Here is a 20,427-nt window from a genome sequence, read left to right as displayed (position 1 = left end):
TTTCCCAAAATGAACCTAAAGACTCATTTTAAACCATTTATAAGTCTAATATGATTAGAAAAAGGTTATAAGACTAATTCCAATCCATTTATGCAAGTTTAAAGATCGTTTGGGTCGTTATAGGTCATATGTAGCCTAAAATGGCATTTTCGCTCCCGATTTTCCCAAAATGAACCTAAAGACTATTTTAAACCATTTATAAGTCTAATATGATTAGAAAAAGGTTATAAGACTAATTCCAATCCATTTATGCAAGTTTAAAGATCGTTTGGGTCGTTATAGGTCATATGTAGCCTAAAATGGCATTTTCGCTCCCGATTTTCCAAAAATGAACCTAAAGACTCATTTTAAACCATTTATAAGTCTAATATGATTAGAAAAAGGTTATAAGACTAATTCCAATCCATTTATGCAAGTTTAAAGATCGTTTGGGTCGTTATAGGTCATAATCCTTGGAACTCCATCAAAATTTCCCTTTCTTAAATCTCAAAACCGATAAAAATTACAAAATCAAGTTCATGGAATCGGCTTACCTATCTCACTCTTTCTCTTTTGCAACATAAAATCCTTCACCGTGATCTGGACGAGTAAAACTCATGTTAACATCATCAATTGTTTGAGGAGTATGCCACGAGGAAGGTGGAGTCTCATTAAACTGTTTATCATGTTCTTCTTCATCATCTACATCCTCGACGCCAAGTATTCTTCTTTTGCCTTCAAGAACAACTGACCAACTACGATCGGCAGGGTCAACAACATAAAAGACTTGTTTTGCCTGTGATGCTAATATGAATGGATCTTCAAGATGCCCGACTCGACTAAAGTTTACAAGTGTCAAGTACCCATGTTCATCACTTTTGACACCGCGACTAATATCAACCCACTTGCACCGGAATAGAGGTATCTTAAATTCCTTTTATTGCAACTCTAATATTTCTTCAATGACTCCATAGTAACAATATTTCTTATCTACAAGTGTTCTATCTCTCGCACTAGCATATTCCGAAGACAAGCCCATTGCCGTAACACCACTATTTTGCATCGTCGTTTTGTCATCTTGTCGCTTAGTGTAAAAAGAATAGCCATTGATGTCGTACCCCTCATAAGAGATGACTTGACATTTAGGACCATATGCCAACCATCTCAACGTGTCAGACACAACCTCAGGCGTTTCGGTGATTTGATCCATCACTCGACTCTTGAACCATGTGAGGAACGAACGATTATGCTCTGTTATCAATTGAGGACCATTTTTTGAAGGATATTTCTCTCTAAGAAACTCCATGTGCTCATCCACATATGGATGGACTTCACTAACAGTTTGCACCACAAACAACTCAATCTTACTCATCATTTCTGAACCGATTGATATCCTTTTCCTGCCGATTGTACCTTGACCCCCAAGTCTCCCTTCATGTCGAGACATTGGTACTCCAACTTCTTTCAAACTATTCAAATATTGAGCAACCCATGCGGCAACTTCCTCAGCAACGGTTCGTTTGACAATACTAGCTTCAGGTTTGGCCGGATTCATCACTCTATCTTTCAAGGTACCCATCTCTCGTTCAAAGGGATACATGTACCTCATACAAACTGGACCACAAAGCTTAATTTCACGAACAAGATGAATAATCAAATGAGGCATCATGTCAAAGAATGATGGCGGAAAATACTTTTCAAGCCGACACATGGTCTCAAGTACATCTGCCTGCAAATCATCCAGTATTGTTGGATTGATCACCTTGCTACAAATCGTGTTAAAAAAGAAACACAATCTTGTAATGGTATACCTCACTGGTGGCGGCAATATTCCTCGAATTGCAACCGACAACAATTGTTGCATCAACACGTGACAATCATGAGATTTCATTCCAACTAATTTCAAGTCAGACATGGACACAAGGCTACGAAAATTTGAAGAGTATCCAGCAGGGACCTTTAAGCCATGCAAAGACTCACAAAAGCTAACTTTCTCCTTTTTAGACAAGGTGAAGCAAGCTGGGGGAAGGTACCAGCGTTTTCCCCTCTCTTGAGGTGCCAACTCGGAGCGACCCATAGCAGCCATATCTTTTCTAACTTTAGGCCCATCCTCGTTTTCCCTTGCATATTCAACAATGTCCCAACAATGGCATCACAAACATTATTCTCAATATGCATTACATCCAAACAATGCCTAACTTCCAAATGTCTCCAATAAGGGAGATCCCAAAACGTAGACCTCTTCTTGTAACCACCACTTGACTGACCTTTATAAGGCTTACCAAACTCTGTCTCAATGTCTTTAACCCGTTCATAAACCTCACACGCACATAAGGGAGCAGGAGCTTCTCTCTTCTCCACTTCTCCATTAAAAGCTTTCTTCTCTTTTCGAAAGGGGTGATCTTCAGGAAGATACATCCGATAATCCATGTATACATCTTTCCCACAAAACTTTAGGCGTCTCGAGACCAAATCATCATGACAAACTGGACATGCCTTCTTTTCCTTTACAGAATACCCTGACAAATTTCCATAAGCCGGAAAGTCATTTATCGTACAAAAAATCATGGCACGTAAAGTGAAATTGGTTTTGGTGTATGCATCAAACATCAACACCCCTTCATCCCACAACAATTTCAAATCTTCAATGAGTGGCTCTAGATACACATCTATGTCATTTCCGGGTTGTTTAGGCCCAGAGATCAAGAGCGACAACATGATGTATCTACGCTTCATGCATAACCAAGGAGGAAAATTGTATATGGTGAGAAGAACCGGCCAAGTGCTATATTGAGTACTAAGTGTCCCAAATGGGTTCATTCCATCCGTGCAAAGACCAAGCCTAAGATTCCGAACTTCTTCACTAAAGACCTTGTACTTTCGATCAATGTTCCTCCATTGTGGAGAATCAGCAGGATGCCTCATTAACCCATCTTTCTTCCTCCCTTCGGCATGCCACCTCAAGAGTTTTGCAGTTTTCGCTTCCGAGAAAAGGCGCTTAAATCTTGGTATAATTGGAAGATACCAAAGCACCTTAGCCGGAGAAGGTTTCTTCTTAGTTGAAGTTGCATCATTATCCACGATCTTGTAACGGGACGATCCGCATCTTGGACACTCATGCAGATTTGCATACTGCTTTCGATACAACACACAATCATTTGGACATGCATGTATCTTCTCATAATCCATACCCAAAGGACAAATAAGCTTCTGGGCCTCATAGTTAGACCTTGGAAGTTTGTTTCCTTCAGGAAGATTATCGGAAGTGGCCTCCAAAAACTGTGAAAAACTCTTGTTGGTCCAACCGTTTTCCACCTTTAAGTTGAAATATTTGACCACAGCATCAAGTAGAGTTTGTGTAGAACCAGGATATAACGGTGTTGCGGAAGCTTTGATTATACTCTCATACATACGAGGACGCTCAACGAATTGATGGTCTTCCACATCATGCATCATCTCATCTATCCTATCGTTCTCCTCTTCTTCCTCACTTTCAACACCAATATCATCTTCAATTTCATTTTCATCACCATTATCACAATGATTATGCTGACTCGAGCTCGACATACTAGAGCTTGCCCCATGATCTATGCTCTCACCATGCCATGTCCACGTCGTGTAGTTACTCTTAAAACCGCGACGAACTATGTGATCAACAATATCATCAATATCCCGATACCCCCTTGAATTATTGCAATCACAACAAGGACACTGAATTAAACTTGATTCATGTTCTGATTGATGTTTCAAGGCAACCTTACTGAACTCTTGAATCCCTTGTAAGAACCTTGTAGAAAATCGTTTACTACCATACATCCAACTTCGATCCATTTTCAACCACTAAAGATAAAACAATATGACCAAATTTTGTCGAAGGTTAGAATATAAACTAGGATATTCATATCATTTTAAATCCATGGCTTTATAGCTTCCAACTAAACCTACCATAACTAATAACAAGTCCCCATAACGTACAATTCATTTCACATCACAAATTCACAAACCCAAATTTTGTAGCAAACCCAAAACATGATTTCATATATCACCTAAATTCATTTCATAACCTACACAAACCATCTCATAATCCTACACAAACCCAAAACTTCATTTCATAACTATTAATTCAACAAAACCTATATGTAATAAACAATTAAAATTCAACAAAACCAACTATTATAATATCATATTCCAATTCATCAAAAACTACAATTAAAATTCAACAAAACCTAAATCCTAAAATGTACCCAATTAAAATTCAACTAAATAATATCCACAATTAAAATTCAATCTTAAATTTCAATTCAAACGTACAACTAAAATTCAATCATAATATCCACAATTCAAATCAAAATGCACCATTAAAATTCAATTAAAATTTAACTAAATAATATCCATAAACTTTCAATCTTAATATCAAAATTTAAATTCAATCTTAAATGTAAACAACTAAATAAAATCCACAACACTCAGTTTAAACCTAATTATTGAAAGTATTAATATTTAAAAACAATTTAAAATGTACCTAATTATATTAAGAGAGGAGGGACGAACTGAGCAGGGGCGCCAGCGGATTAGTAATTCTGCGACGCACATTGCTAATTTTAATGCTAATAACTGTCTTTTGCGTCACATATTTAAATGTGCGAGGCAAATGTGGTGATGCAAATGATTGTTTTTCCACTAGTGATGGATCATGAATAGTTTGAACCAGACTCGTTTAGTGCGAGGTGTGTTCGAGTAGTGATCTGCTACTTCCCTTGTAAATGTCGTATTATGCGACATCGCCATGGTCAAAGTAGTCACATGTTGAAGTGTGCCTTAGCCAAAAGCTAGGTGCCTTTCTTTACCCATAATCATATTTAGAAATCTTTTAGACTCACTTGCAACATCGGGATAAACGCATACTTAGCTTAAACCAACGACACTTTATTATGTTCGAAAAAGTCTTTGAAAATTATTTGAAAATTATTTAAAATCCGAATCCTACTGTGTACAATCCGAGGTGTCCTAAGTAAGTTGACTTATAGAAGGGTTCGTACAGGATTACATGAGTGAATCAAAATACTGTTACAGTTTTTGGAATGTTGTCTAAGGATTTGCTGGGAGCCAGGGTGCAGGCGTCAAGATATACTTGTGCCCGTTTGGCATTTGCTTTAGGCTTTTAGGGCCATCTTTTCCAGAATTGCGGGAATATAAACCGTTTTCAAATTGACTTAGATTTACTTGGTGTATGTCTGCACAAAAGGTCAAGGTATACTTAGTTCTTTCCCTAGCTCTTTTATTTCAATTTTTTAGCCCCCAGTTGCTGTTATGTCTTCCCATTAATGATGTTTCAGATTTCGATTTTAGATGCACGTGTCATATGTCTGAGTAGAGTGAGCCTTGGTTAAGTGCCAAGTCCTATTGACAATGTCTGATTTTTTTTAAAGGGGATTCGCGAGCATTTGAGTTACCATGAACGGGTGCCCTGAGCTCGAAGGAACGATGGGGCGACGCCGTAGAACAATCCTCTTTATTGCAAGCTTACTGCCTTTACTACTTGTTGGCGATTATGACTGTGTCTAGTGGTGAAAGAAGGTCTTTAAGCGAAGGACTATGTCTAGTGGTGAAAGAAAGTCTTTAAGTGAGTTAGTTCGCTTTAGGGAGGGTCAAGTCGAGTACTTTTAGAGGTCATAGACGCTTGCGCTAGCCCCCATTCAATTGAGGCAAAGCGATCTTTTTGAGTCTTGGCTAAGTGCCTAGGAGTGTGAGTGCTCCTTCTGGCAAGGGTACGTGCCCTTATTATTTTTCGATGTGTGCTCATTTTGGCATCTTGATGACTTGGATTCTTCTTCGTGCTTTCAATTTTTCTTTCGACTTGGATTGCAAGTAATTAAATTTCAATAAGGGACTTCTATTTTTATTCTTGTTTTTCTATAGGCTTTAATATTGGTTGGACCGAATCATGGATTGCCTACGTATCCGCCTTAAATAGATTTAATTTGGAATCAGGTCTTGCGTAGTTCTTAGCCTAGAAAATGGTTTCTTAGAATGCCGATTTTAAACAAGTACGTTCTGAGGTGGAAACATATTATTTGAAATGGTGGAATAAGTGAAGTTTATTATTATTTTAATCTGCTGCCTTGCCGTAAGCCAAAAATTTGTTTTATATATTTTTTTTTGAGTGGTACGTATATCTGAATACGTGCTGTACCCCTCCAAGTGTTCGTTATTTTTCCGTGCATGTGTGGATAAAATGACGAGCACTTCTGGACAAAATTTGGCGAGCATAGAGATTCAGCGCCCAGGCTGGGGCGTTAAAGATTTCGGCGCCCAGCTGTGGGCGCTGAAATTATTTATGGGCGGATCTTTTTTGGTGGGCTAAATGCTTCTTTTTTCTTTTTAGACCAACTTTAGAGGCACTTTTACAAAGTTTGCTTTTTTATTATTTATTATTTTTTGTACTTTTCATTTGTTTTCCTTTTTTATTCGTGACTCAAGACGGTTTGAAGGATGGGTTGAATGAGATAGGATAATTTGTATAGGTAATGAGGATTATATCTGCTAGGACTCACAATTTGCAGCCTCAAGCTAGTGTCATGAGTTTACATCAACCAAGGCCAATTAGTAGCATGGGGACGGCTCAAGGGTATATCAACAGGATGTATTCAAACAAGTTATATGGTCATTATACTAGTGGTGATGTAAGTGCAGGTTTGAGCTTTGGAAATGATGGGCATGACGCACGTGTCAATGGCCGTACGTGGTTTACAGTTGATAACAAGTTCAAGAACAAGAGTCGAGGTAATGGTTTCTTGGGTTATGGCAATGACAACATGGATGGGTTAAATGAGCTGAACAAGGGCCCCAGAGCGAAGGCGTCTAAGAACATAAGGATTGGAAAGGGTAGACATCGTAGAACTTTATGATTTGGATTGGTTGACTCAATTCTTTTCCTTCGTTTACTTGGGTAAATTTCGCACTTTGGGAGGTACGGGCTAAGTATTTCATGGTTCGCTCTTTTCGCTCTCCCTCTTCTCTTTCTTTTTAAGTATTTCATGGCTTGCTCTTTTCTCTTTCTATTTTTCTTCTTTTTGCGTGGGATTTCTCCCCAACATAAATACTTCAATTTTTTTTTTTACTTGGGCTAAAAGGTAGATGGTTGTGGTTTTTGAGTCACGAGGCGAGACTGAGTGAGCCTCGTTTGGTAGGCCTATAGTGGACCTTTAACTTTAGTAGGCCTAGGGTGGACCTTTTAATTGTCTTACTTTGTAAGCGTATTTAGTCGTTTCTTAAAATGTGCAAATAGAGTAGATTCAAAATGTTATTTTTACCTTATTGAAATTTAACGAAAGAATTACATCGAAAATAAATTTTTTTGTTTCTTTTCAGACTCCAGTTTCTGGGATTTAATTGGAAGTTGTGATTTAGACTCGAACTTTCATTAATTTTTCTGATTATAACCCGTGTATGAATACAAGGAGGTGGCCTAGACTCAAAATAATGGTGTGGCATAAACCTATAACACTTGACCAAGCGACTCTCAGACTTAGGCTAATTGGACCATAACTTTTGTTGGTTGACACTTTAGATTTTAACCCTTGGGTGTTCATTTGTCATGCGCGATTTTGCTTAATGTTGGCAAGGTAGTTAATTGGGGAGATCGAATTTTTATTTTTACAAGACTAGAATCATTAGTGCGGCTTCTCTCTTAGTGTGTATTGCTTTACTCCAATGGTAGCCTTGTGGCATGCCGATTTGGGTATTTTCATGGTTCGTCATGTGGCATTCATGGAAAATCTTTTAGTCCGTACTTAGGAGTATTTAAAGGAGCGAGTGGCTCGAGAGGACTATGATAGTCGTGACCCAATGTGATCTTGAGCCTTGAGGCCATTAATTTTTTTGCTAATGGTATTGACACCTTAGGTTCACTTTGGGGGTTGTGCGACTATGGGGGAATGATTTCCAGAATGTGACTGTTTCCATTTTGCAAATACTATAATATATTATTTTTATTGGTGAGAGAGAGTATTGAGACCGTAGATTCTTAGCAAGGGATGACAATTACATATGGATGCTTATTGATTTAAATGTTAGGAAGGGAGACTCAATATGATTTAACCTTTTTACTTGCAGAACGACACCAAGCATTAGGACCGATTCTATGGATAATACAACTAAGACTTAGGATTTAGATTGTACTTTGGCATAGCCTAGTCTAGACTCGGATTTATTTTTTTTATTTGAACATTATTTTTTTCTTGAAGACTTTATTCGAACATCATTTTTTGAATTCTTTGCCCATGTGACATTCGAAGTGTTTTTAAAAAAAAATTAGCATGCTCGGTTTTGGTGCCGAGCATTGTCATCGTAGGAGGCCTAACAACGACGCAAAGAGTTATTCTTTTTTATGAGTCGCTTTTACAATCGAGTGCTTTTCTTACGCCCTCGCAGCTATTTTTTTTTTACGAACGGTTTTTTGCTACGTGTTTTCTTTTTCGCGGGCACCGAGGCTGATGCGCCTGACCAGAAGGTCAAACAGCAACTTCAGCGCCCAGCGTCGGGCGTGAGAAATTCTGGCGCCCAGCCAGGGGCGTTGAAAATGCGTCCCTGGCTGGTTCTCGTTTTCTGTTTGCGTCTACTTTTGTTTATGCGACTTGGTTTATGAATGTTTAGGCAATTTTTAAGGTCGTTGGTTTTTCTAGGATAGTTTGTCACACACAATCATATATTTCGCTACACATAACTAACATTCCATCATGAGGCAATAATAATATGTCATGTAGTTTATGATAGGCTTCTATGGGTAGTTATTTGCGCCTGGCTTGGTACCGCTTCTATCGTAGATCCACCACATGCCCCGATCGGGGTAGTGCTTTCAACAGACGAATTTCCTCCCAGAAGGCCAACCCGCAAGTGCAAGCCAAGGGGGCCTGCAGGCGAGAGGGACCTAGTGGGCGAGCGATTATGTGATTTCAGTGAAAGAAATAGGTTATGCGGTTCTGTCCGTTCACATTAATATGCTGATTTTCAGGTCGTCCCAACTTGATGGGGAAAAAAACGCGGGGTAGGATCGTTTCACCCTTTGGCTATTTTGATTACCTACGAGCACGAGTATTTCCTTCACTATCCCCAGTGGAGTCGCCACTGTGAGGGGGTCGAAAAAGCACGAGGCTAATGCGTGACCTCGTCCCTCGTGGGTGTGACGCTTCTTTTTGTCAAATCAAGTGTAATTGGATTTCCTGTGAGTTTACACCCAATTGACTAGTAATATAGGAGTCGCCATTCAGTTTTTAACGACAATGAGAAAAACTGACAAAACCCGGTTATCGTGACATAAAGGGAGTGCAATTATGTTTGACCATGACGGTCGTAGGTTCCCTTGTGATCCCTGGTGGTGGGGATCGCTCAACGTACACCCGCAGGGTAGAGATTGAGGGTTCGGGGGACTGTAACTACCGAGAGGAGTACTCGCTCTTCAATAACTCCAGAGGCAGGATATCCTTACTAGCTCAGCATAAATAATTGAAGGGACATGCGTTGACTATTAAACTAATCTGAGTCGATTTTAACAATATGCAACATATAGTACTAGATCGAACGCGATTATCTGATTTAGATTGTTTTAAGGGACCTAGCATGATAATCCAATTTCCCAAAAATATCATATTTATTAGGCGTGATCGAACAATCAGATTTAGTTAGTTTAACAGTTCATAAAAGGGCGAGGAAAGCAATTAAATCATAGAAAAGGGACACATTACGACGCACCCTTGAGAGGTGCGTCACGGTTCTCAGAAAACTAACCACTTTGACCTTGTTATTTCTCCTTTTATTTAAAGAATCTCAAATTATGGGACAGGATACGTTCTGTTTGATTTATGGATCGATTGCGACAGAACGCGTGATCAGTTTTGCAGCGTGAGGCTTAGGCTTAGGGGTTTAGAGCCAATACTCAGAATAATAATTATGTGTGTTGTGTGTTTCACGTCGAACTTAAGGCCCTATTTATAGAAAAGAGTTCGTGGAAAGATAGAATTGTAGAACTCTAATCCACGAGGAATTAGGAAAAAACACGTACCAGGTATTTTCAGCGCCCAGGCCTGGGCGCCGAAGATTTCGGCGCCCAGATCCAGGCGTTGAAAATAGGATCTGGGCTGTTTTTCTTAGTCAGATTCGGATTCCTAGAATCCGGAGTATTTGAGATTTAATTGAGTCTTTTAGTGCGTATTAACCTTATGACGGGATGCGTCTGGGCCCGTTACGAACTCTAGGCTCGTTAGGATTTTAATTAATACGTAACTCTTACTTTCGAATCATATTAGGAATAGGATTCTCTCGCAATTTCTATCTCACTTAGGATTTATGTTGGAGTGCAACACCTAATTCTGACAGGTTTCTATCTTTTATGACTTTCCACTCTTAACAACTACCCATTACGGCAGTTACTATTTTTAGCAGGTTTCCATAAATAGCAGGTTTCTATAAATAGCAGGTTTCGGGTGAAATGAAAAGGGGAATTGAGATTCGTTATTTTATAGGAGATGCGTTGTCAAGTGGAGATTTATGTTCTCATCATTGAACCTTCCCTTTCGGAAATGGGGACAAAAGTAGGTGTCTACAGATACACACATTTTCAAATGCATTGTGTAATGAAGATTGTTTTGCATGATAAGAATATGGTGAAAGACAAACTAATCAAAAGAGTTGAAGACTGGGAATCAAAGAAGGTGAGATTTATGCTTGCTTATTGTTACAATTATGTGTTTAACAAAGATTACATGTTATGTTCTGTTTAGATCAAAACGTATCTAAAGTTTACTTTTGAATAAAATTTGTTTAAAGGTACAAGCTAAAAGGAATGTATTAGCAACAGAAGAGGAAGAGGATGACTGAAGTTGAAATGCATACGAGCTTGAAAGGTGAAGTTGAAAAACATATATATTTAACTATTTGTGAATGGTTGTTCCTAATATGCTTAATTATTTGTTTTATACATCGTCTATCAAAATTCTCCTTTGCCTCCTTAAGCATGTCTTAAAAAAAATTTGCATTATTTTATATTAATAACTCTTACTATTTTCATCCTGAAGTAAACTAATACAAACTATTAATTTTTAATGCTATAGGTGGTGAAGGAGATAAATGGAAGCGGTGAAAGGAGATAAAGCGTCAAATGAAGATTTTTTTTGTGATTATAATATAACAATATATTAGAAAAAATAGTAAATATCATATAGGCAGTTGACTTGGTTAACTTAGATTATTGTAAGTACTATTATTAAAAAGTAGCCTGACTAGAGCTATGACTAGAGCTATGACTAGAGCTATAACTGCTACCTAAATATATTTTGTTTACTAAAGAAGATAATGAGTTTACTTTGAAATTAATCCAATTTACTTTTAGTGTTTCTTTAACAATCTTGTGCTCATACGTGATACGCCTTTGATTTCTATGACAATCACCTTTATTTCAAACTCTTGCGTTGCCAACACCATCAAAGACAACTACTTTGGCCTTGACCAATCTTTTCTTTTGCGGTTTTTGTCATAGTGAAGGTTGTAAGACATTTGTGGCGAAGAGATTTAAAAAGAGAACTATGGTTGGATATTTCACCCAAAATAAAACAAGAAGGCTAGTTCGAGAGTTTCAGTTATTTATTGGCTACCAAAACTAAGTGTCAAAAAATGAGGGCAACTACTGGAATTTCCCTTTATAAAAAGATCAATCAAACTTGTTAATCTGAATAATTTTACCTCAAAATTGGTTACAATTTGATCAATAATAAAGTAATGTCAATCACAAAAAAAGTAAACAAAGAATCATTTAAAGTAAATAAATTGACATTAGAATTAAAATTAAAAACAAAGGAGGTAGGATTGTACTAAACATGAAAAAACCATTTAACCAAAAATAATTATACTAAATACATGGTTACTTTGTAATCCAAAGTTAATAAAACTAAAATTCAAATAATCCTACTTGAAAAGCATAAATTCAAAATCTGTTCGGAGTTCTCTTAAGACTCCATAATAAAATATTAAGACCTCCTTTTTATAGGAAATAAGTAAAATGCTCCTTATTTCTTGTCCCTCCTTCATTTATAGCTCATTCCATTGCGCCGTAAGATCCACAAAACGCAAAACTAGCAGACACCTGCAAGTGCATAAATAATTGGTGCAAATTCATATATAGATTAGTATAAAGTGAACAAATAATCAGTAATAGTAAAATTAAATGAAAGTAAAAATAGAAATATTTAAGGTAAAAGTAGATGAATCAAAAATAAAAGTATATAAAATTAAAAAAAATAAAACAGAAATTCAGCAGTACCCACTGTCATTTGGTTGGACTTGGTTCATCCTAAGATCCTGATTAGTAGAAAGTAAATAAAGAATCAGTAAAAGTAAATGAATTAAAAGTAAAAGTAAATGAAATTAGAATAAAGAAAAAAATTAAGCAGTACCCACTGTCATTTGTTTGGACAGTTACGGCTGTCGTGGTTTACCCCTGACTGGCCACAAGCTTTGCATGTACGTCCCTTCTTTGCAGTGGTATTCACTTCAACTGCTTTCTCTTTCGCACTCTTTAGCCTCTTGGAACTTCTTCCAGATCCCTTGGTAAGACAAACATTAGGAGGGAGAACATCAACCTCCCCAGACTTTGAGCCAACAAGTAGCTCAAGTATATCAGCATCAGAAGCAGTTTGGTCTTTCCTAGTTGCCTCGCCTTCACCACACTTCTTTTTCTTCAATTCCTCCTCAAACACACTTAATTTCTCAACTAATTCAAAAAAATTATCTTCTGTGTCCTCGGCCAAACTCACACAAGAAAACATTTTAGACCAACAATCAGAGAGAAGTTGTTTTTTTCTATCACTCCTTGAAGAATCTTCCACAAATGACCAACCTACGAAATTAGACATTGGTTGCTTAAGGGCATCTTTTGACCAACGACGCAACAAATATTTAGATGGAATTTCACATAAGAACTTGCCCTTTATTATAAACAAGATAAGTCTACACAATATCCCTTCACTCTCAAACTTTCTACAACTGCATGTACTATCATTAGAACTCGTGTCAAAAATAACATCATAATTCTTGCGCCTCTCATTATCATAAACAACAGAAAACTCTTCACCATCACCATAACATGAATTGCAACTCTCTATACCACATGCAAAACATGCTGCCTCACATTCTTGTTGAAATTCATAAAAAAGTGCATGTGTATAAAACAACGATGCATGCTTTTCTAATTGTAAAGGAGTAACAAGTGAAGGAAGATTTTTGGATTTCTTAACCAACTCATCTTGTTCATGTCTTTGGGCATCAAGCGCGCTATCATAACGTAGAGAAAACTCAACTAAAGTGACATGTGGATTTGTAAAATGACAAAAGAAATTGTTTTCCCCTTCAGAACGAGAAGTAACTCGCAACAAGGCACCCATAAAAAGATCTCTAAAGTAAGCTGGGATCCATTTATGTTTGATCTTAAACATATAACTAAGCCAATCATGATTTTCTAAACTAAATTCTTTCATCACAGCTTCCCAGCCGGATACAAACTCAGTTGGATCCAAATCAGAATCCCATATCACTGCATTTAACTTCTTCAAAAAATCAGTTTCTCTGCAAAGAACAGGGCCAACTTTATCAGGCACCTTACGCATTATATGCCACATACATAAACGCGGTTTAGTCGTTTTAAACACTTTCTCTATAGCAATTGACATAGCAGGATCTTGATCCGTGAGCAAACAATAAGGTTCACAATTACCCATGCACTTCAAAAATGTCTCAAACAACCAAATAAAAGAGTCAGTATCTTCTTTGGACAACAAAGCTGAACCAAAAGTGACACACTTTTTGTGGTGATCAACCCCAGTGAAAGGAGAAAAACTAAACAATATTTGTTTGTATCATATGTACTATCAAAAGTAACAACATCCCCAAATAATGCATAATTTTTCCTACAGATTTAATCAGCCCAAAAAGCACGAGTAAGATGTTTATGCTTGTCAACACAATAATCAAAGTAAAACCCCCCCATTAGAAGCCTGTACTTTCCTCTCAAAATTTTCCTTGAACATAAACGCATCTTTATCGCCTATATAAACTTTCAAATCACGATAAAAGTTTTTAAAATCAGTTTTGGTACCACGAACATTGTTATAACTTCCACAATGTTCTTTACTCATCCTATAGGACTTAACAGGCCCTATATTCACTTTGGCATTATTAAAAATATATTGCTTTTGCACCTGAGTCAACTGCCTGGACTCTTTAGTAAAGGGTATAGAGCTCGGGGTTAAAAAAGGATGAGAATGGCCCTCATGAAAACAATAAATCACATATTTACCACCAGAACTATACCGTAACCGAATACAAGTAGAGCAACCAGAACAGGACACACTTCTTTTCTGCGTTTGACTACACTCAGCATCCTGATTTCTAGGCTTGGGTTGAAAATAACCTTGCTTAGTACAAAGCAAATATTTGAGAAGTATCACTTCAACAATTTCTTTTCCAACAGTTTGTTTTCCCTTTTTATCAGTCCCATTGCGCACTTGAAAACCACATTGAGCAGCATAAACTTTATAAAAAAGTTCAGCCTCTTTTAAAGAATCAAAAATCATACCCACACTAGGTTTAAGATGATGCAAACAGCCTGCAATGCACTCCTTGGATCCTTTAGGGGAGTAACACACCCTAGGTGAGTTGATGAGGCTTGAAGTATCATCATTACTAGTTGAATCAGTAACAACACTACTAGTTGAATGATTAATCTCTGTAACTGAATTTAACAAAGAAGTAGGTAATGCTCCATCACCCTCGTTCATATTCTGAAATAAACAGAACACAGAGTAAGACAAAATTACCAAAAGGAAAGAAATTATCAACAAAAGTAAACACAACATCGAGTAAAATTAAACAAAAAATAATGAAAAGTAAACACAGCATCGACGAAAAGTAAACAAAAAAGAAGAAAAAGTAAACACAACATAAAAATACGAAAAAGAACTAAAACCCTAATTTCAATTGTTCGAAAATAAAAATTGAAGAGCGGATTACCTGGGCAATGGAAGAAACCAAAAACAAATCCAATAATATGAATTTGGAAGAAGAAAGTATGAGAAAGAAGGAGAAGGAGATTGACATAGAGAGAGGTTGAGAGAATTCGCAGGAGAGGAGGGAGGAAGAGAGAGAAAGAAAATCTGAAAAGTGCGGAGATTGGGGAGGTCATTCAACGCGGCTAAATTACGATATTACCCTTACTTATTTCGGTTTTTTCGGTAGATTTACAGCCCTTAGATTCGTTCAATCGACGGCTGAGATTAGTTCTCAGTTCTCGTCTTAAGGGGTGGTTCTCACCAGATCCTGATTCTATATATATATATATATATATATATATATATATATATATATATATATAACACTCAAATGAGAAGGAAGCTTAAAATGAGAAGTATGAGAAGCGATCTCGTACGTTCGCTAAGATTGGATCTAACAGCTCTTAAGCGTTCACCTACCACATTTCAGTAATGGCAAAATCGTAAATATTGCAATAAAAAATCTGGCACTTCTATTTTTCTTTCGCATGACTTTCAGAAACTAATTACTCCATTTTCTATCTCCTGTCAAGCACTCATCCATTGGAGCACCATCACCCTCCTCTTCCTCATTCTCTCTGCTTGCCCTCGTCGCACCGTCTCCCCGCCTGCTGCGAGCCTGCGACCACCGCGCTGCCACCATTTACACGCTGTCATCATCTGCGCATTGCCTCCTTGTTGTAATTGGTGAGTGAATCTTTGCCGATTTATGTAAATTGTGGGGTTATATTTTGAGTTTTTTTGCAATTTTGTTGAGATTTATGGTTCGTTTCATGATTTATTGTTGTTCGTTCAATTGATCTTTCTCCCTCTAATTGTTTTCTTCAAATTGTAGATACTAAGTTAACTTAGGTCAAATTGCATTTTCCGTCGAATTTTTTGCTGCAATTGAGTAGGTGTTGTGATTGATTTTTGTAGTATATTTGAATAATTATGTTTAATTCGAATTGGATAGTAAATTCAAAGTTGTTTTAGATGTATATGATTATAAAGATTTATGTTTTTCTTATTTTGTTCAATTTTATCTCATTTTGAATCAAGGTGTGCCTCAGTGTTGTTTAGTTTAATTGATAATTAAACTAAAAACATCATTTTATTTCCTCTTGCTCATTTCGGACTGTTGAATCAAATGAGCAAATAATTTTAAAGTTCAGTTGCTCATTTAGAGAATTGACATAACTGATCCAAACATTTTTAAACTCACGAACTACATCGTACTATAATTGATAGGAGTTGAGGATGATGTCGAAGCTGACATGGAGAATAAGTTGTCTGGTGAAGAGTTTCAGTCCTTTATGGCTTTCAGGATGATGTTGTAGCTGTTGACATTGAGGAAAAACGGCCATTTCCAAGGAGACATTGAGGGCGCTGCAGTTTATCTGCCCTCAACATAATGAATTACAATCGACTAAACAAACAAATTATGTTCACTTTGTTTCTTCAATTTAACCATGGGATCATCGTCAGATCGATTGTTTAACAGACAAAGAACCATTCACCAGATTTTCGGAGGCAAAATTGGTAATATACTAAAAAATTATTACTTTTCTGTTATATATAGAATTGTTCAATTTTCGAATTTTCAATACCGGATATAAAATCTCAGGTTCATGTAGCTATCAATTCGAGATGAATAGTTTGCGATTGTTGTGCAGTAGCTAATGTGGTGTTATGGAGACAAAGAAATATAACAATGGGAATTTTATTGATGATATTAACGGTGTGGTTAGCATTCGAGCAATCTGGATATACTCTACTCTCACTTACCTCTAGTGTTCTGCTCTTGTTGATCACCATTTTATTTGTGTGGTCCAAAGCTGCTTCACTTCTTAACAGGTAATCATCTCATTTTACATTATCTTGCTTATTATTTTGCCTAGATGGTTATTATTTTCAATTTTCTTAAGATATCGAATATTCTACTCGATCTTTTGGATTGATAAATTGGTTGAATTATGCACACAAATACACAATGTTATTGTTATAGACTTAGGTTGCGTTCTCTTCTCCCTTCACAAAATAATAAAAAAAATAAAAGTTTCATGCATAACTTCGTATAAGTTCCATTCAGGTCCTATCAATTCAATAAATAACAATCAAGTTTGATCAGGTTTATGTTCATGTGCGAAGAAAACAAGTGTTGGTTGTTACAATCAGGTTTGATGGGTCAATCAAAGTAATAAATTCAGACAAGTTTAAATAAAATCAGTTAAGATAAGTTCATGTTTCATTTGATGAATAGAACACACCATTTATAGTATTGGTTTTGCGAGCCAATAAAAGAAAATGGTCTTTGTATGTAATGTTACAATGATGCGGGAGCAACCATAGTTCTTCTCTTAGTTCTATACAAAGTTGTAAACCATTGGTCTAAAGTATTAGAGAAGACCATTCAGTCAAGCATATATCACCAATAGGATGCTACATTCTTCATGCATATTTCACCCTCTTTTACACTTGGCCAAGTTGTTGTTTGGTATCCCAATAAGCCGCAAGTAGAAGTACTGCATACCCTGCAAAAAGAGTGTCTCTGACACTAACAGAAGAAGCATTTCATCTTAACTAATACTTATCTGTGTAATATTAACTTTCAGTCCATTGTTTTTAAGGATGGCGATGGCCTAAGATTTTGCTAAAGAATCTTTAATTAACTTCAAAAGTTGCCTAAATTTGATTGCATTAGATAACTTATTCCATAGTATTTGACTGCAAAACACATGATCATACTGTGGAATTGCGGATGTTGAGATACCTGACAAAATTTCAATCTCAACTTAAGCTCAATCATGAATCTTGTTGAGAATGAATTTGGACTCGGACTGTATGAGATCATCTTGAGAACAGTCCTTGGAACCCAATGCTTGAGGCCCATATGCATAAACCATAATGAGCAAACTCCACAACAGCTTCCTGAATTTTTAAGGATTGAGTTCACACTCGATAACAATGTACTTGATCAATAACATAAAAGCAGCTATTAGATTTACTTGTTTCAGCAAATTGCTAACCAAGTGCATTAGTTGATATCCAACAGACCAGCTCCACCATTACCAGATATGTATCTGAGCAAAGAACTGGTAGCTGAGGTGGGAGAGCTAGCTCGCAAAAATATTAACGTGTTGGTACTAGTTTGCCGGAATGTTGCTCTAGGTAAAGATTCAAGGTTGTTTCTCAGAGTTGCTGCCTGCCTTTTGCTCATTTCTGTTGTTGGTGGCTTCACTGATATTGTCTCACTATGCTATTTTTGTAAGTTTCCATTACATATCGATTGTGGGTTGACCACCAATAGAAATATCTTTTGGTATTTCACCACCAACAGAGCAGTCAAGTTTATGGACTTTCCCCAGTTTGGTGAGAGTTGACCACCTAGTTGATTGTAACTCAAGTCAATGTATTCCAAGCTGGGATATACTTTAACCAGTTTTGAGCTTTGTCCCTTTTTTTTGCTATTTATTTTGCTCATTTGATTCTATTTAAAAACAATAGCCTACTAGCTCAATAGGTAGAGCATTGTGCAAATGCACAAAAGATGTGGGTTCGAATCCCACGTAGGTCAATCTTTACTTTTTGTTCTCATCATTTTGAGCCGGGTCTTTAGTCTTACTTTTAATAGTTTTATTTTACTATTTCTTTAGCTGCAAAAATTTGCTCATTTTTTGTAGTTTACACAAATGAGCAAATATTTTTGCTCATCTTTAAAATTTCAAAGTTCGAATTTGTTAATATTCAAAACTTTTGCTCATTGTGTCTAAATGAGCAAATATTTTATAAAAAAAAAAAACGAAACCTTCAAAAAATTTGCTCATTAGCAAATATTTTTGCTCATTTTTAAAATTTTAAAGTTCGGATTTGTTAATATTCTAAATTTTTGCTCATTGTGTCTAAAATGAGCAAATATTTTAAAATTTCAACTTACTTAACATCCAAGAAATTTACTCATTTTGACATTTTGTTATTGTTTACACAAATGAGCAAATATTTTTGATCATTTTTAAATTTTAAAGTTCGAATTTGTTAATACTCAAAACTTTTGCTTATTCTGTTTAAATGAGCAAATATTTTAAAATCTAAAATTACGTAACCTTCAAAAATATTTGCTGTGAAAAAAAATTCGCTCATAGCAAATATTTTTGCTCCTTTTTTAAATTTTAAAGTTCGGATTTGTTAATATTTTAAACTTTTGCTCATTGTGTCTAAAATGAGCAAATATTTTAAAATATTAACTTACTTAACATCCAAGAAATTTACTCATTTTTTTTATTGTTTACACAAATGAGCAAATATTTTGCTCATTTTTTAAATTTTAAAGTACGGATTTGTTAATACTCAAAAACTTTTATTCATCGTGTCTAAATGACCAAATATTTTAAAATCTAAAATTACTTAACCTTCAAAAAATTCCCTCATTAGCAAATATTTTTGCTCATTTTTAAAATTTTAAAGTTCGGAGTTGTTAATATTCTAAACTTTTGCTCATTGTTTCTAAATGAGCAAATATTATAGTTTCGATTTTAAATTTTTGCTCATTGTTTCTAAATGAGCAAATATTATAGTTTCGATTTTAAATGTTTGCTCATTGTGTCTAAATGAGAAAATATTAAAGTTCGGATTTTAAACATTTTCTCATTGTGTCTAAATGAGCAAATATTAAAATCCGAACTTTAAAGTTTTGCTCATTGTGTCTAAATGAGCAAATATTATAGTTTCGATTTTAAATTTTGCCCATTTTGTCTAAATAAGCAAATACTAAAGTTCGGATTTTAAACATTTGCTCATTCTGTCTAAATGAGCAAATATTAAAATCTGAACTTTAAACTTTTGCTCATTGTGTCTAAATGAGCAAATATTAAAGTTCAGATTTTAAAATTTTGCTCATTGTGTCCAAATGAGCAAATATTAAAGTTCGGATTTTAAAATTTTGCTCATTTATATAATATACTAAAAGAGAGGAAATCAATGTGGTGATGACAAATGTCACTCATTGATTGGCCTCTCTTATAGATATTAAAAAAATTAAAAAATAAATAAAATACTTGATGCTATAATTATTTTGTTAGCTTTTACCTCGAAAAACTATTTGATTCACTTTTCCTTAAAATAAAAAAGATTTCAATCTGTACATAGAGAATATTTTTTAAAATTATAAATATTTTTTTATATTTGGTAACAAATATAATTAACCAATATAAGAATAATAAGATTGTCTTTTTTATATTTGGTAACAAATATAACCAATATAAGATTATCTTTTTATAAAAATTTAATCCATTGTACGGAGTACGTAGTATGCATTTTATAAAATTTAAAAGTAGTCTATTTATTTGTATTTCGTAATTACATAATTTGAATACAA

The 20,427-nt window shown here is 35.6% G+C and overlaps 2 protein-coding genes across 3 annotated transcripts; one reads left to right on the top strand and one right to left on the bottom strand.

Moving 5' to 3' along the window:
• Positions 1–12,282: 12,282 nt before the first annotated feature.
• Positions 12,283–15,717, bottom strand: LOC110802476 (protein FAR1-RELATED SEQUENCE 1-like). Its single transcript, XM_056839228.1, has 5 exons — positions 15,585–15,717; positions 15,474–15,490; positions 14,028–14,807; positions 12,468–13,748; positions 12,283–12,330 (listed from the first exon to the last, which is right to left on the bottom strand). The coding sequence occupies exons 1-5, from the start codon at positions 15,715–15,717 to the stop codon at positions 12,283–12,285; spliced, it is 2,259 nt and encodes a 752-aa protein (XP_056695206.1).
• Positions 15,584–18,553, top strand: LOC110802393 (reticulon-like protein B12). 2 transcript variants are annotated; one of them, XM_022007840.2, is made up of 4 exons: positions 15,584–15,761; positions 16,305–16,595; positions 16,730–16,910; positions 18,109–18,553. In XM_022007840.2, the coding sequence occupies exons 2-4, from the start codon at positions 16,526–16,528 to the stop codon at positions 18,434–18,436; spliced, it is 579 nt and encodes a 192-aa protein (XP_021863532.1). In that variant the 5' UTR covers positions 15,584–15,761; positions 16,305–16,525; the 3' UTR covers positions 18,437–18,553. The 2 variants fall into 2 exon arrangements, with proteins under 2 accessions (XP_021863532.1, XP_056694058.1); XM_056838080.1 differs by lacking the exon at positions 15,584–15,761 and having other exon boundaries at positions 16,307–16,595; positions 16,681–16,910.
• The last annotated feature ends 1,874 nt before the right edge of the window (positions 18,554–20,427 follow it).

Source organism: Spinacia oleracea, chromosome 3, assembly GCF_020520425.1.
Source record: "Spinacia oleracea cultivar Varoflay chromosome 3, BTI_SOV_V1, whole genome shotgun sequence".
Taxonomy (NCBI): Eukaryota; Viridiplantae; Streptophyta; class Magnoliopsida; order Caryophyllales; family Amaranthaceae; genus Spinacia; species Spinacia oleracea.
The sequence above is the reverse complement of the archived record's forward strand: the minus strand, read 5'-3'. Positions and strand labels throughout refer to the sequence as shown.

Coding starts and splice junctions, on each gene's coding strand:
- LOC110802476 (XM_056839228.1), bottom strand. CDS start 15,717: ATGGTGGCAGCGCGGTGGTCGCAGGCTCGCAGCAGGCGGGGAGACGGT. Junction 13,749..14,027: donor AGGAAAATTTTGAGAGGAAA/GTACAGGCTTCT, acceptor ACATTTTTGAAG/TGCATGGGTAATTGTGAACC. Junction 12,331..12,467: donor AAGCTTGTGGCCAGTCAGGG/GTAAACCACGAC, acceptor TCTACTAATCAG/GATCTTAGGATGAACCAAGT.
- LOC110802393 (XM_022007840.2), top strand. CDS start 16,526: ATGGGATCATCGTCAGATCGATTGTTTAACAGACAAAGAACCATTCAC. Junction 16,596..16,729: donor GATTTTCGGAGGCAAAATTG/GTAATATACTAA, acceptor ATTGTTGTGCAG/TAGCTAATGTGGTGTTATGG. Junction 16,911..18,108: donor GCTGCTTCACTTCTTAACAG/GTAATCATCTCA, acceptor GATATCCAACAG/ACCAGCTCCACCATTACCAG.